General features: G+C 35.0%; 3 protein-coding genes across 3 annotated transcripts in view; all 3 read left to right on the top strand.

The window, feature by feature from the left end:
- The first annotated feature begins 17 nt into the window (after positions 1–17).
- Positions 18–876, top strand: LOC125061715 (39S ribosomal protein L18, mitochondrial). The gene is made up of 2 exons (XM_047667289.1): positions 18–381; positions 470–876. Exons 1-2 carry the CDS (start codon positions 215–217, stop codon positions 819–821), a joined length of 519 nt encoding a protein of 172 aa, XP_047523245.1. The 5' UTR covers positions 18–214; the 3' UTR covers positions 822–876.
- A 3,211-nt stretch (positions 877–4,087) lies between these two features.
- On the top strand, positions 4,088–10,672 carry LOC125058801 (probable protein phosphatase 2C 71). The gene is made up of 5 exons (XM_047662955.1): positions 4,088–4,782; positions 5,260–5,394; positions 5,884–6,193; positions 6,852–7,022; positions 7,570–10,672. The coding sequence occupies exons 1-5, from the start codon at positions 4,479–4,481 to the stop codon at positions 8,906–8,908; spliced, it is 2,259 nt and encodes a 752-aa protein (XP_047518911.1). The 5' UTR covers positions 4,088–4,478; the 3' UTR covers positions 8,909–10,672.
- A 330-nt stretch (positions 10,673–11,002) lies between these two features.
- LOC125057548 (cytospin-A) overlaps positions 11,003–14,368 on the top strand; it is a 42,443-nt gene continuing 39,077 nt past the window's right edge. Inside the window, exons 1-2 of the mRNA XM_047661325.1 lie at positions 11,003–11,119; positions 12,911–13,024. The gene's annotated coding sequence lies outside the window, so the exon portion shown is untranslated. The remainder of the gene's footprint in view (positions 11,120–12,910; positions 13,025–14,368) is intronic.

Genomic DNA, 14,368 nt, shown 5'->3' with positions numbered 1-14,368 from the left:
ATCGAAATTTTCTACATAATAATTATAAATTTTTACTTAAAATTAAAAATTTTGAGGTTAAACTTAGGAAAAACAAGACTTGTCACTTATTATATATTTATGATTTAAATTTATCCCTTTAATATAGGAGATATATATTTTGTCTTGAGAATAGTAGAAAAATATAGTAAATAATTAATAGCCGTTTCAAGTTTACTATTTTAATTCTTTCGACATGTTCGCTTTAAAAGATTGTTTCATGAAACCACTGGTAAGATTTAATTCATCGTCGGCTGCAACTGAGTTTTTTAATAGGAACCCTCGAAACTTGGAAAGAATGCGTATTGGACGAAAACCTGATGGATATCATTTAGAAAAACCTGGTAGAAAATTCTGGCACAAGTAAATATGCGTTGCGTAAAATGAAAAACCCTTTCAAAAAGGTAGCTGTAAATATCCTTATATTTATCTAAACTTTATTATTTTTCAGACTTGAAGTAAAAGGTTCTAATCGAACAGTAACAGCACAAGTAGTGCACTATCTTAATGGTCCAGTGGTTGAAGCTAAAACTTCAGAATGGGCCCTCAGAAAGCAATTATACAGTATGGTCGACACAAGTGCATATATGAACTTGGGAAGAGTACTTGCACAACGATGCCTTGAGTGTGGAATATCAGAAATATATTGTGATCTGAAACCGCAAGAAGGTAGTAAAATTGAAAAGTTCCTGAAAGAATTTGAAAATGGAGGGATCAATTTGTCAGAGTTAGATGTGTATAAGAATCCACAACCATGGGATCAATTTAGGCCAGAGAAGCCTTGGGAAGTCATAGAAGAATAATGGGCTTTATGTTACAGAATAGAAATTAGTAATACATAATTATTTGTTTTTTAAATTAGTTTTTATGTACCTACTAAATAACATAGTTCAGTAATTAAAGATATTGTTTAGAAATGAATTCTATACAATTAATGAAATCTACATGTTAAGGCAGTCTGTGTAAAGACTGAAATAGGTTAAAAAATTATAAGCTATTTTAAAGTTTTTGTCAAATATTATACAATCATGTTTATGGATACTCCAAGCTATCTGACTATTAATGTTATATACAGCAGGTATGTCTGTTATTCATAAGAAAGTAAAAATATTTAAATAATAGAGTATATTCAATTGTAATAAAATACAGTAAAAATCTGGCAAAACCAACAAGACATGAAAACTAAGTGTTCTGTATGTATTTAATATTATAAAGCTAAAGTTGGGTTGAATGTAGTAATATACTGCTGGTCTGAATTAAAAAAAAAAACATTTAAAAGCTTTTGAGCTTAATTTTTTTGAGAGGAGGCCTGCCAAGCACATCTTGACCGTAGGAGTACCTGTCGAGTGAGAGATGGAAAGATGGACCACAGAAGTGGTGGCAACCCTTTTGAGATTGGACATGTGCTAGAATACCGAAAAGACTGTGTTTTGTGTACTGAAATATAGTTATATCAAGGAAATAGGTGCCCTTCGCCGCTTCGTAACTCGTGTGCCCTTACTTAGTCATTTCAAAATTGTGAAATTATCCTCTAAGTAAATTTTAAAATCTGCACTTGAACCATTTACAGAAGTTAAAGAGCCTTAACATTGCATTTCCCTAAGTAATTGTTTTCGCAATCGTCAAATTTCATATCATGTAGATAGGTGTGATTCGCAGCTCGCGTGGAATCTCCTCGATCCCATTTTTAATCAATTGAAATAAAGATACCTTCACCTTTGAAGATTTTAAAATCCGCAATAGACATACGTGTGCAATTATTATAAATGCCATTAAATGCTCATTTTACAACGGACTTAGGCAGTATATTTTTCGGGCCTGGAACTCGAGCAGCAGAAGAGTGGCCTTCATTGAACATGCGTCATACTCGTGAACGGGTGCACCTTGTGGTGACGGGTCGGACTTGAATTCGTGTATGCGGTGATGTTTGTTATTTCGACTAGAGTCTGGCTAATGTAAGAAGATAACGAAAAAGCGCGGCAAATTCAAATAATTTAATTATCTTCTTTCATTAGCCAGACTATATGTATTTGCGTGCTGTTCCCACGATAATGTAAGGGCGTGCTCCTATTTCCCCATGCCTCCTGCTGATAGAGGACAAATCTTTGTTTTTAATTTATTATATTGTTATTAATAACTTAAGATGGCATGTGGAACATGGTGTAATGGTTGCAGCTCCTTACAAACATTGTGTAAACTGTAAAACAAATAACTTGGCGATTAAGAACAATTGAGGAAACAAACGACGACAAAATTAAAATTTCATGGAGAATTTATTGAAATTAGTATAGCAAAATAATTTAAAGTAATTAAGGGTTTGATTTAGAATTATGTCGCTCTGAAAGTTGTTCGGATGTGGCTACATTATTAGACGAACATCCTCATTTAGGAAAAAAAAAACAATCCGAGAAAAAATAAATGTTTTTAAAAGAAAATAAAGTTATTATCGTTTTTTTCTACCTTTTATCACGTATGAAATACTTGCAAAGTATTACTCTTTTAAAGTTAAAAATTAAAAAAATAGTTCGACACCTTAGCTTTATTGACTACACAAAAGCTTTTGACTGTGAATCCCTAACGACAGCAGCGCTGTCCCGAACAGTCGAAACGGTATGGCTAAAGATGCAAGTTTAAGCAACATCTAGAAGAAAAGGGGAATTATCAAAAAGTATCGTAGTAAGTATTTTCGTTATATTTCTATATGAAGTAAAAACGTGGACAATTCTGCCTCGAGAAAGGCAAAAGATTGATGCTTTTGAGCGGTGGTGCTGGAGGTAAATGTTAAGAATAGCGTGGACTACGTAGTGCACCAATACATCGATCTGTCTCAACTCCGCCTACGGACTCGCCTGTCTACCGTATTATGTCGAAAACAAATCATCTCATATTTCGGCCATACAATTGCGCAGAGGCGACAAGAACTTGGAGAAAGTGATATTGTAGCCTTATCAAAATAATTAATACCTAATTTACCACAAGTATTTCATTTTGAAGGATATTGCCATCGTCGTCATTTGAAGAAGTATCTTATAGTCTGATTTTTCATTCCTTAGAATTCTGACATTTCATAAGTGATGACTAGTGCTACTAACAAAGTTTTCCAGCGAAAAAGGGACAAATGTGACCCATTTCAGGGCAATAAAAAATAAAATGCTAAGTAATATTTATGTTTTACCTACAATAAGGTTAAAACCAAATATTACTTACTCTAGTGATCTAATTGAAAAATAACAAATATTTCTATATCACGAACAATACTTATATCGAATTAACTAATAACTTTATTTTATTCTTTAGTCAGTTTAGTGTGTAATGTATCAGGGAACTTGGATAAAACTATTCAAGTTCGCTGATGAGTCCGCGAGTAGTCTGAGTGATACTTCTTCAATAGCTCAAAACTTTTTCTCTCTCCCTCATTCAATCCACTTACCAACTGACAATATGAAAGTTACAACATACTTCGATAGCGCGTTTTAAGTAACAACTAGCGCCATCTAGATATAATCATGGAAAACCTTATATACTACATATTATATTAAACACCGCACTTAATAATATATATACATTCACTGACAAATAATATGTTTAGACCCAAATGTTCAGACTCGTATTGAAATTTAATGAAAAATGTGCCCGGCCAAAAAGGTTTGTAATCTCTGTCTTATCAAAAATAACGAATTTAAATATCTGTCAAAATTATTTACGTAGTTAAATTAATTTAACGAAAGTGGAATCGACATCAAATTACTTACAAAAACAGAATCTGCACTTTTTGCATCTTAATAAAAAGTCATTAAAAATTAGAATAGTATGTGGCCAATAATTTTTTGCGTTAAACTAGTAAGACTAGGGCACCAGATTATGTATAAAGAATTCATAAGATAGGACCTCTATATTATTTGAGTTAAGGATTATTTTACCACAACGAATTTGCTGATTTTGCAAGTTGCCATTATCTATGAGATAATTCATAATAGTCTCGTAGCCTGTGACAATAACAATTAACAGTTCGTCAATTGTCATATGTCAAAAAGTAATTGATTTTAATTAAGTTAATAAGTTATGCTTTCATGTCAAAGGAACTATGTTTATTGCTTACTTAAAAGATAATACTTTAATTTAATTCTTAATTTCTTAAATAATTGTCATTTCTCAACTTTAGTTTTATTAAAGTTTTTCTCGAAAGACATCGAAAATGGCGGAAAACATAATGGCGTCTGTTTTTTTCTATTTTTATTAGTGCTGACAATTATATACTCATCTCACTCTTACCTATTACAAACCTCCTTAGAGTGATGGGCACGCGTAGCAATCAATATGTCCACGTGACCTGTCGTCAGTCTCGCTCACGTCTCGCTTCATTCGCACCTCTCCTAATTGCAAATGCAAAATGTGGAATCGTTTGGAATTATATAAATTAGTTTCGTACTGTGGTTAAGTTTTCTTGATATGTGATTAAAATGCCTGCGTCAATTGGTGTTAATTTACGCGTTACTGGCCACTGTAGCCAAGGCGGGAGAAAGTACATGGAGGATTTGTTTTCCGTTGCGTATCAACAAACTGAAGATGAAAGGGATTTAGAGTATGCATTTTTTGGCATATACGATGGTCATGGTGGAGGCGAAGCTGCTGCATTTGCTAAAGAACATTTAATGGATTCTATAGTAAAGCAGCGCCAGTTTTGGTCTGATAACGATGAGGACGTTCTCAAAGCAATTCGCAATGGTTACATGTTGACCCACTTGAACATGTGGAAAGAAGTAGGTAAATATCACAGCCAGCTTTAAGTACAAGATGTAGACACTGTATAATCTTTCAGGACGATGTATCAACCTTGTAGAAGATATGAGTGATTGTACTACGAAACCTTACTTGACCTTGCTGAAATCATAATTTTTTATAAAGTACTTTGACATTGAGTCAACAAAAGCTTTTAAATGGGTGATCTTTGTTTTTGGGTATTAGATAATATTGGTTTGCAGCATTTATTACTAAATATTGTTGCACATGTTTTGAATTTTGTGTGGGATTTTGTTCAAGTGAAAGCTGTATTACCAGTTTTGATTTTTATGTTGTTTCATGTTTCCTCTTACCAAAATCTATGAAGTAAAAATGAGGTCAAGTATTGCCAATTAATAACAGTCAAGTATTTGTTTTCCTTGAAAGAAAATAAACAAACAATGGTTTCCGTTTTAAACTCATGTTTTTGAAAAAACTAATTTAAAAATTAATACTTTCCAGAAAAGTGGCCTAAAACAGTTACTGGTTTACCTAGTACAGCAGGAACAACAGCTAGTGTTGCATTCATACGTCGTGGTAAAATTTATATAGGACATGTTGGAGACTCAGCTATTGTACTTGGATATCAGAAAGATGGTAAGCTATCTCAGTAATTTTATAAAATTAGGTTATAGTATAATAAGTAAATAAAGTTATAAAATTAATAGACTTTTAAGTATTTTAGTGTTGTTGTAATGGCAAATAAGTAATAACATTATAATATATAAAACTTTATAACATAATAAATAACAGAAAATTTTATTTAAAGAAGTTTTGTTTAGTGTTCTTAAGCTAACAAAGGCAGTGTATACTCTGTAGTGATGTTGAGGGGCTGCACATTTGCTGGTGTTAAAGATTGTTTGATGTATGGAAATATACATTACAGTATATGGACAACAATGCAAACCAACCAAAGTCTAGTTTGAAATTGAGTAATGTTACATCCTAAGGCATTGATATGTTGTCTATGCTCCGCCATAGCTACTTTTGTTTAATAACCCATATAAACATAGCACCTTAGTCTGAATTCTTACTAACCCATTTACCAAATGTGGATAAGAATGAATATATTTTATTCTCTTAAAGATTGTGAAAAATGGGCAGCCAAACCTTTAACATTGGACCACAAACCTGAAGCCAGTATTGAGATTGAAAGAATCCAAAGATGTGGTGGAAAAGTTGTATCAAAAGCTGGAGTGCCAAGAGTAGTATGGAACAGACCAAGACCTGGTCACAAGGGACCTATAAAGAAAAACACCCCGATGGATGAGATACCATTTCTTGCTGTGGCAAGGTCATTGGGTGATTTGTGGAGTTATAATCCACAGAATGATGAATTTATTGTTAGTCCTGATCCAGATGTTGGAGTCTTGACAATAGATCCTGCTAAGTTTCGGTAAGAACATTGTTTTTCTATATTATAATAATAACAATATACTTATGAGAGATTCAGATATTTTTTTAAATACATTATTTTAATTAAATGAATCAGTTGCCTTGTTATGTACATGAAACATCAGAATAGTTTTTTTGTGTTGAATAGTCTTAACATCTAAGTTAAGACAAGGTTAAGACAAGTTCAGTGTTCTGCGACATCTAAGTTGTTTTACGGAGTTTGCATTTGAGATAAATGTTATATATTATAATAAGTATTAAACTCAATTAACAGGACTGTTTATTGAATTGTTTAAAAATTCTGTAAAAGTTAACATTGTTGTGGTGTAAGTTTGTTCAACAATGGGAAATGGCTTTGAATTCTTTTATTGTACTTTACTGCTGAATTAACTTAGAAATTAATAAAAAAAGTCATATCCCTAAATCTGGATATTGGCAGTGTTTAACACTTTTGTGCCTTTTATAATTATCTGACAGTGGTCCTGCTCCTTTGTTGCACACATTTAGCTCAACAGATACTTATGAAATATAAGGTGTCCCAAGTGGATGGTCAGTCTCAATATCGATTAGCCACCACGGTGGAAATAGCCTGATTTTGACAGATCAATTTAATCATCTGGATTTCTACCACATTTAAGAATTGTATGTAATCTTTTCAGATGTCTTATATTTGGAACTGATGGTTTATGGAACATGATATCCCCTGAAGGTGCTGTAAGTTTAGTACAAGCTACCGAGAAACACAATGAGGCCGCATTAGTGAACTGCGGGAACCAACCTCGGGATTGGCTAAATCCATCTAAAAGCCTTGTAGATCATGCTCTGGAGAGGTAAGCATTTACTTCTTAATAGATTTTAAAAAATTGTTCTACCTACACTACTAAACATTATACACTTTTTTGTTTATATTACTTTTTTTATTTTTTCCTATAATAAAGTTCATACAAAATTAATTAATTATTGTGACTTTACATAAATTACAATTTAGATTCTAGCCTATACAATTGCAATTATTGCTAATAAATAATATTACGTTGACTTAATTCTCTACAATACTGGTGAATACCTTAAACTAAGGTAATGTCCATTTACAGTCTTAGTGTTCTATATTGTTTTGACACTATGTTTGTGTGTCTGAGATGCACTGCACTTGCACTTATATTCACTACACTAGGTTTATTCAATCTTGTATGTTCTAAATAAAGGTTTCTTTTGCATTAACATGTTTTTAATATGGAATAAAAAGTACTATTTGCTGTTTCATCAAAATCTGGTTGTTAAAAAACCTTAACTTAGTTAAATGGGATTTTTAGCTTGTACTCAAATGAGTAATTGCACATTTCTTATTTAGATTATATTTAAAAAAAATGTTTTCAGATGGTCTAACACTAGAATGAGGGCCGACAATACTTCAGTTGTGACGTTAATGTTAGACCCTCCGGGGCCACCTCGCGCCGCCGTTCTCCGTTCCCGGACGGCGGGGCAGAAGCCTCAGTCGCCACTAACACACGCGACACCCTCTCAAACCGTCCCCACAAAACTTGAAGAAAAACCTGAAAATGGAGAAGGAGACAGTCCCGCAAAAGTCCCTCAAAACGGTCTCACAATTATGACGCGCTACTCCGATGTCGACAAACCGGTCCCCTCCACGAATGACGTCGAGAAAGCCCCGCTGCCCCCTTGTGCCACCATTGACGGTAGGTTTACGGTCCCTCGGGAAGTGTCACACGCTGAAGGCGAGAGCGATACAATAATGAACTACGGTAATCCGGCTGAGTCATATTTCATGGCGCGTTTGTTAAATCGAAGTCGCGTAGTGAACACCTTATCTGAAGTATATGACGAAATAGTAAAATCTACCCCGAAAGATCCCTCGGAGACCCGCGAACCCTCCCCGGGACCGACCGCGATACCGGAAGTAAAAACCGAGGAGCGGCCGCCCTCCGGTCCCCGACAATCCCTACCTCCGGAGGAAACTCCCAACGGGGACGCGCCTGCGGAAGCCGACGACGTCAGTATACAAATTAACGAAGTGTCGTCCAGTTCACCCACGGAGGGACCTGCCCGAACGCGGGGGCGACGGTTCCGGGATTTGAAGCGCGATACCCCTCCCAATGACCGCGTGCTTCGTTCGCACCACGAGCCCGAGCCCGAGCCGCAGCGGCCGCAGACGCGTCAGGCCGCCACGAGGCTGCGCTCGCCCGCCGCCCGGCCCGCCGAGCGAGTGGTTATCCTCACGCGACGGGAGCGAAGGCCGGCCGCGCCCGAGCCGCCCGACGAGCGTCGAGCCACGCGCTCTAATACCAAAGTGACGGGTAGCACCAGCGAAGAAGCGCGCGCGACGAGCGTTCCTCCCGCGGCGGGAAACTCCGCGCGCGCCCCGGGGCCGTCGCGGCGGGTCCCGGCGGCGCCCGCCCGCTCGAAGGAGAACCTCGGCGCCCCCCGGCGAGGCCGCGCTCGCGTCGACCGCGCCCCCCCGCCGCGCCCCCCGCGCACTCGACGCGCCGGTGACCACGAGGTGCACTCCACCACGGACGACGCTCGACCGCGTGCGCTGCGCTCCCGCAACGAGGCCGAGCCCCCTGGCAAGAGACCGCGCTGCGAAGAAAAGCCGGCGCCCGACAAGTGCGGCCGCGTGCTAGGTAAGCGCGCGTCGGGACCTTGGGCGCCCTCGCCGGCGCTGCGCAATCGCCTTCGGCGGAGACTCGTCAAATAGTTAGTGATAGTTACCTGTGTGTGTTACAACGGTGCCTTCAGTACTGCCAAAGTACTCTATCGACTGTCGCGGCCCGCGGCCCTCTCGCGGTTCGCGTATCCAAAGATGACTGCGTCGTATACGGTTAGATTTCTGTTGTTTTGTTTTTATTTTTTCGCTAGTTTGCGCTCGATCGGTTGGGGTCGAACGAGTTTGAAACGCCTCGCGGCGTCTCCGTCGTCTCCTACCGATTGCCGCTTTCGTTAATTGTAATATGACGGTAAACGTAAACAATAGTACAAAAATGTATCACATAGTTAAGACGAAAGCGTGGACCAGGCGACGTTAGCCCAAATGAATACATATTTATTTATCTATATTTAATACTAGGATCTGTGGTGTTGCATTTAACTTTAAATTGTGAAAATTTAATTTTCATAGAAAAGTCAGAGGCTACATTGTTGACCGGCTCCAATATATTTATATTGATAAATATCGAGAATTGCTAATTATGTAGCTAGAAAATGAATGCGTCAGGAATTATATATTGTACAACAGTACTGTCATAAAGGAAATACATACATATTTTATATAATCATGAATATTTTTATAAAAATTGCGGAAATAAATATATTGTTAGTGTTTTCCTTTGCAAGTAATTATTGGATGAGGTTATTCTTTTAGAAAAAGAATTATAATTTAGTAAATGTACTCAGTTGTTAAAGAAATTTTCTGTAAACGACGCAATTACTTTTAGAATCTTTATATAAGGGCAAAATTAAATTTTATATTTACGATTCACTCTAAAATAAATTAACATAAGTTTAAATTTAAAAAAAAATATCTTCAAAGCGTCGTTTTTATTGCATAGCCTTCTTAATAATAATTTGCTTACAATGTTTCGTTAACTCTTGGTGCTTTGTCTTACTCTAAATTTTTCACTACTCCATCATTTACTCTAATGCATTGTGATCATTAAACCATTGATTTATGTAAACCAAAAACCGTTATTTTGTTGATTACCCGTTATATAATCATAATCGTTTATTCAATAAAAATTTTATGTAAAAAATTTGCACTGATTCAAATTGATTTAGACTTAGCAAAAACATAAGAGCCAATTAAATTATATTCCTTTTTAGGTACAGCTTGTATCGAAAATGGTTTATTTCAGTATTTGGCTGTTTGTTTAAGGTCCATTATTTACAATTGTATATATAAAGACATGTGCCTCATTTGTTACCGATTTAAACAAATACATAGGTAAAGGTGTTTGATAAAATGAGATATTATGTATTTTTATTAAAAATAAAATTTTATGCAGTGTAAACTGTTAAAGAGTATAATATAATTTATTAAGCTAATTGTGTAAATGCGATTTTACCACGCACTTGTGTGCAATTTTTTTGTAAGTGTGGAAATCCCATAATTTAAATGTAAGTTTGTTTCTAAATTTTTATATTGTAATTGAAACAAGAAAACGACTTGAGCAATGTTTCTCAAGCTTTCTTTGTTTACCTTGTTATATAACATATCGTACACAGCTTAAAAGTATGGGATTTGCATACAATATTAGGAATGCAATTTTTGTTTGATAAGGTGCGATTGAATGTTAAGTTTTAAGAGTATGTATTTGATATTTTTTGTGTGATGGCCTTGAATGTACTAGATATAGTACGCTAACCTTGGGTGAAGCTGAAACAAATTTTAACTATATTAGTAATGAAGTAAAGAATAATTGTAGTCTTTATTTTTTGATTTAAATAAAATTTGTATGAAATTAAACATTGGTTTTATTACTATTAAATAGGCCGCCCAATACAGAACACACATGTTCAAGAATTAGGTACCCTGTGAACTCGTTTCAGTTTTCCCTTCAAAATTTCAGGGTTTCAAACTCCCAAACTCTACTGCACGTAACATTAGATAATTATAGTTGTATGCGGTGTTTACGGTTGAGGGGCGGGATGAATGCGGAAGCTGCGTCACGGTGCGATCCCCTACCGGCATGAATGGCCAACCCGTCCCGGCGCGGCTAGCATCTGTCTCGAACAAACGCCGGGCGCCCACCCTCCTATTCCAACTTGCTAGGTTATAGTTTGAGTGCGCCTTGCCGGCCGGTCGCTCAGTTACGCCACAATCGTAGTATGTGACACGTCTATTTAGAATTACTACGTATTTAAAAAGTGATAGAAATTAGGATTGCAACAAAGTGGTTTTGGTGTTTTAATTGTAAATTATATGCGGTGTTTAGACATGTAATTACGCGGGAAACATTTTTTTTGTCGTTGCGTGCGTTCGGTTATCGATCGGGCTGCACCGCAGTGCAACGGGCAACAATATAATATTGTACAAGGGTTTTGTTTACATCATGATGTGCTAGTCGCTAAAAATACACAATATTTCCTAAGTAATTATTTTGGGATAAACGTAGTACTGAAAATAAAGCAACTGCATTAACTCTTTTATTCCTGGACGAGATCTAAATATAATATTTTATCATACCATTTATGTATGGCCGGATCCTAAATTTCTTTTATTATTAAACATGTCCATAAGAAACCATTCTCCATGTTACGAAACAGGCTCTACCAGTTTTTTTATTTGCTATTGTAACGTATATCCAACAATTTGTTGATTATCTGCTGTCCATCATAATTCATAATGATTACTAGCTAGGTTTGTTGGACTTTTCTTGGAATTATTAGATTATTATTAATTATTAGATAGGATTATTTAGATTTGATACAATTTTTTAAGTAGTTATAATAACGACCAATCATTTTGTTTTAAATCAAATAATCTGAAATAGAATAAATACTAATTTAAAATAATAGTTTAGTTTTAGATAATACAATAGTTATATAGCAAAGATTGGTAATCGAAACAATGTTTTGTCTTACATAAAAGATTAGAGCAACTTACCCTCGACTTAATCACTATCAAAGTCGATTTAATATTCCGGTATTTGTGACGCAAAGAAACCTTATACAAGACTTTACAAAGATCTAAGAAATAATAGACGTTTCTAAGATTTAACTAGAATACTGAACAATGCGTTATTGTGCTTTTCCTATTGTTAGAGAATATAGCTCACAGGACACTTGTCATTTTTAAAAGGACACTTATAACAGTTTTAGCACCATCCATTGTCAGAAAGAACTAGACAGGCAATTTAATGTTAGAGGAAGGAGCTGTTTTAAACTGAGCTGACACTTTATTATTGTAAATGTGTTTTGTATTGTATTTAATTGTACATAAGTTAATCAATATTTGGTATATTGAAAATTCCCTTAAGTTCTTATAAAATGTTTATACATTTTTTTAAAGAATGCTTGCCGATTGAACAGTTGTATATTTTCGTATTTTGCCTACTAGCTAAGTTCTTAAAATATACCTTTCACGAATAATGCGACCTTTTATTCGACGAACTAACAGTTTTCTAAAAAAAGTAAAAAATTCAGGCTCCGTTTAGCAACGGTAGTTTATTTTGTAGTGCTGAGCAACCGTAGGCAATCTTGTGAAAGTTTCGCGATGTAGTTGTTTTTCGCTTAGCTTCGCCCGATTTCCATTGTTGGAGCTCATAACTTATTAGGGTGTCGCTCTATCATTCGTTTTAGTGTAACTGTGGACTGTGATTTTGAAACGTTAGAGTTTTAGGTTAGTTCCGTAAAGTATTTATGTAGTAGGTAGTATGATAATAAAAAAAATATTAATAACAATGAACAGCTAAATTGAAAATAAAATCCGCATGATATGAATATATTAAATAATTTGTATAAATCTTAAAATAATAAATATATTATTCTAAGATTAGATGACTCCCTTATCTTAGAAAACTTAGCAGTGCTGTTGGTTCTATTGGCCTATAGTAAAGTAACAGCGATTTATCGATACGATGCAGTTAATTGCAATATTTCCTACATAATTTTTAATTTAATTTGTCCTATTCGAGTTCGCTTATCAAATTAACAGCTTGTTTTGTGTTATCGGAAATTATTAAATTTTCCTCTACCATTTTAGACTCGAAACCACTTTAATATGTGAATTGTGACGGAAAATTGACGTACCAGTTTATAATGAACGTGAAAAGAGACAAGTGTGCTATTGTGACTGGAAATATGTGGATTAAAATGGGTATGTATTTTGTATCATTACTATATTTTACAGTAAACATTAGTAAATTCTCTGTTGTCACTTATTGTTTGGCCGTGTTCAACGTTTATAAAAAATTGCCAGAATTTACTTAACGCGTATTAATTTACACGATTATAAGTATACCGACTATGTCAGACAATTACATTTCATTTAATTAACTGAAATCGACATTAAAACGTAAATTTCCTTAGATGTCCCTTTTCTTTTCAAAAGAGTTTATATGTTATAATCTGTATAAGTTCTGCACCAATGGATTCTTTATGTGCTTCATTCGGATCGTCGACGGTCAGTCACTTTCCGCGCTTAACCCCTTGGTGTTGCGCAGAGTTGCGTCTTTCTGCATCTTCTACCGCTTTCGCTTTTATCATTGAGCGTGCTTGGAGCTGAGTTTTATCGTCGGACGTTGAGGCGAAATATGAAATTCCACCCGTATCACCTCGACTTCCGTCGTTCCATAACAACGTTTTTAAAGGAAAATATGAAATCTCATAATTCTGGTTTATATCACTACATACACATTTCACCACTTGGCTAAACTTTATAACTCTTTTATATTATATAGACTAAAATAATTTTAATACATACATTAACGTGACGACATAAGTGGGTTAAATTAATAATTTAATGTTAAAATCAAAGTAGGTAATAAATATAATAGTGGATATTTAGATTTTTTTTGTTTCCGAATTCTATTTAATTTATCTAAAATAAGTATAATTCTTATTTTAGATTCTCAGGTAACCCGCCAACAGAGCATGAAGCATACGTAACAGCAATATAGTCTAGCAATAATTGTTTCGGTAATCAAATCCAAAATTCTGTTCTGTGTAAAACATCCCACAGAGGTACATATACAATAAGCGGTAATAAAGTACCGATTTCAATATAAATCGTTAGCTAAACAGGACCCTAATTAGGCCAATGTCTGACCCGAAACGCCGACGCAACGCCTTTCCATACATTTGTGTTTTAATCGCACTTGCTTTCTGTTTACTATTAACCTTAATACTTAAGGTCTTATGTATTGAAGCGTTGAGGACGAACTGAGAATTGACACTGTATACGAATAGGATCTGCAATAATTAAAACAATAAATTTAAAAAAAGAACTTTATTTTCCGTAGAGAAATTCAATTAATAATATACAGACTTAAATGTATACTTTTTCCCAATATGTACTTTTTTGTAAGACGAAAAACGTAAACAATTTGAAATTTTATTGTACATCAATGAATAAATTCATAGTACATGTGTATATAATAACTAAATTAAATTATAAACTTACACTAAAACAAAATAAAAATAGTATAACATTCACCTACGC

The sequence above is a fragment of the Pieris napi genome, chromosome 2 (assembly GCF_905475465.1).
Source record: "Pieris napi chromosome 2, ilPieNapi1.2, whole genome shotgun sequence".
In the NCBI taxonomy this organism is placed as follows: Eukaryota; Metazoa; Arthropoda; class Insecta; order Lepidoptera; family Pieridae; genus Pieris; species Pieris napi.
Note: the sequence above shows the minus strand (reverse complement) of the source record. Positions and strands in the feature narration are given on the sequence as shown.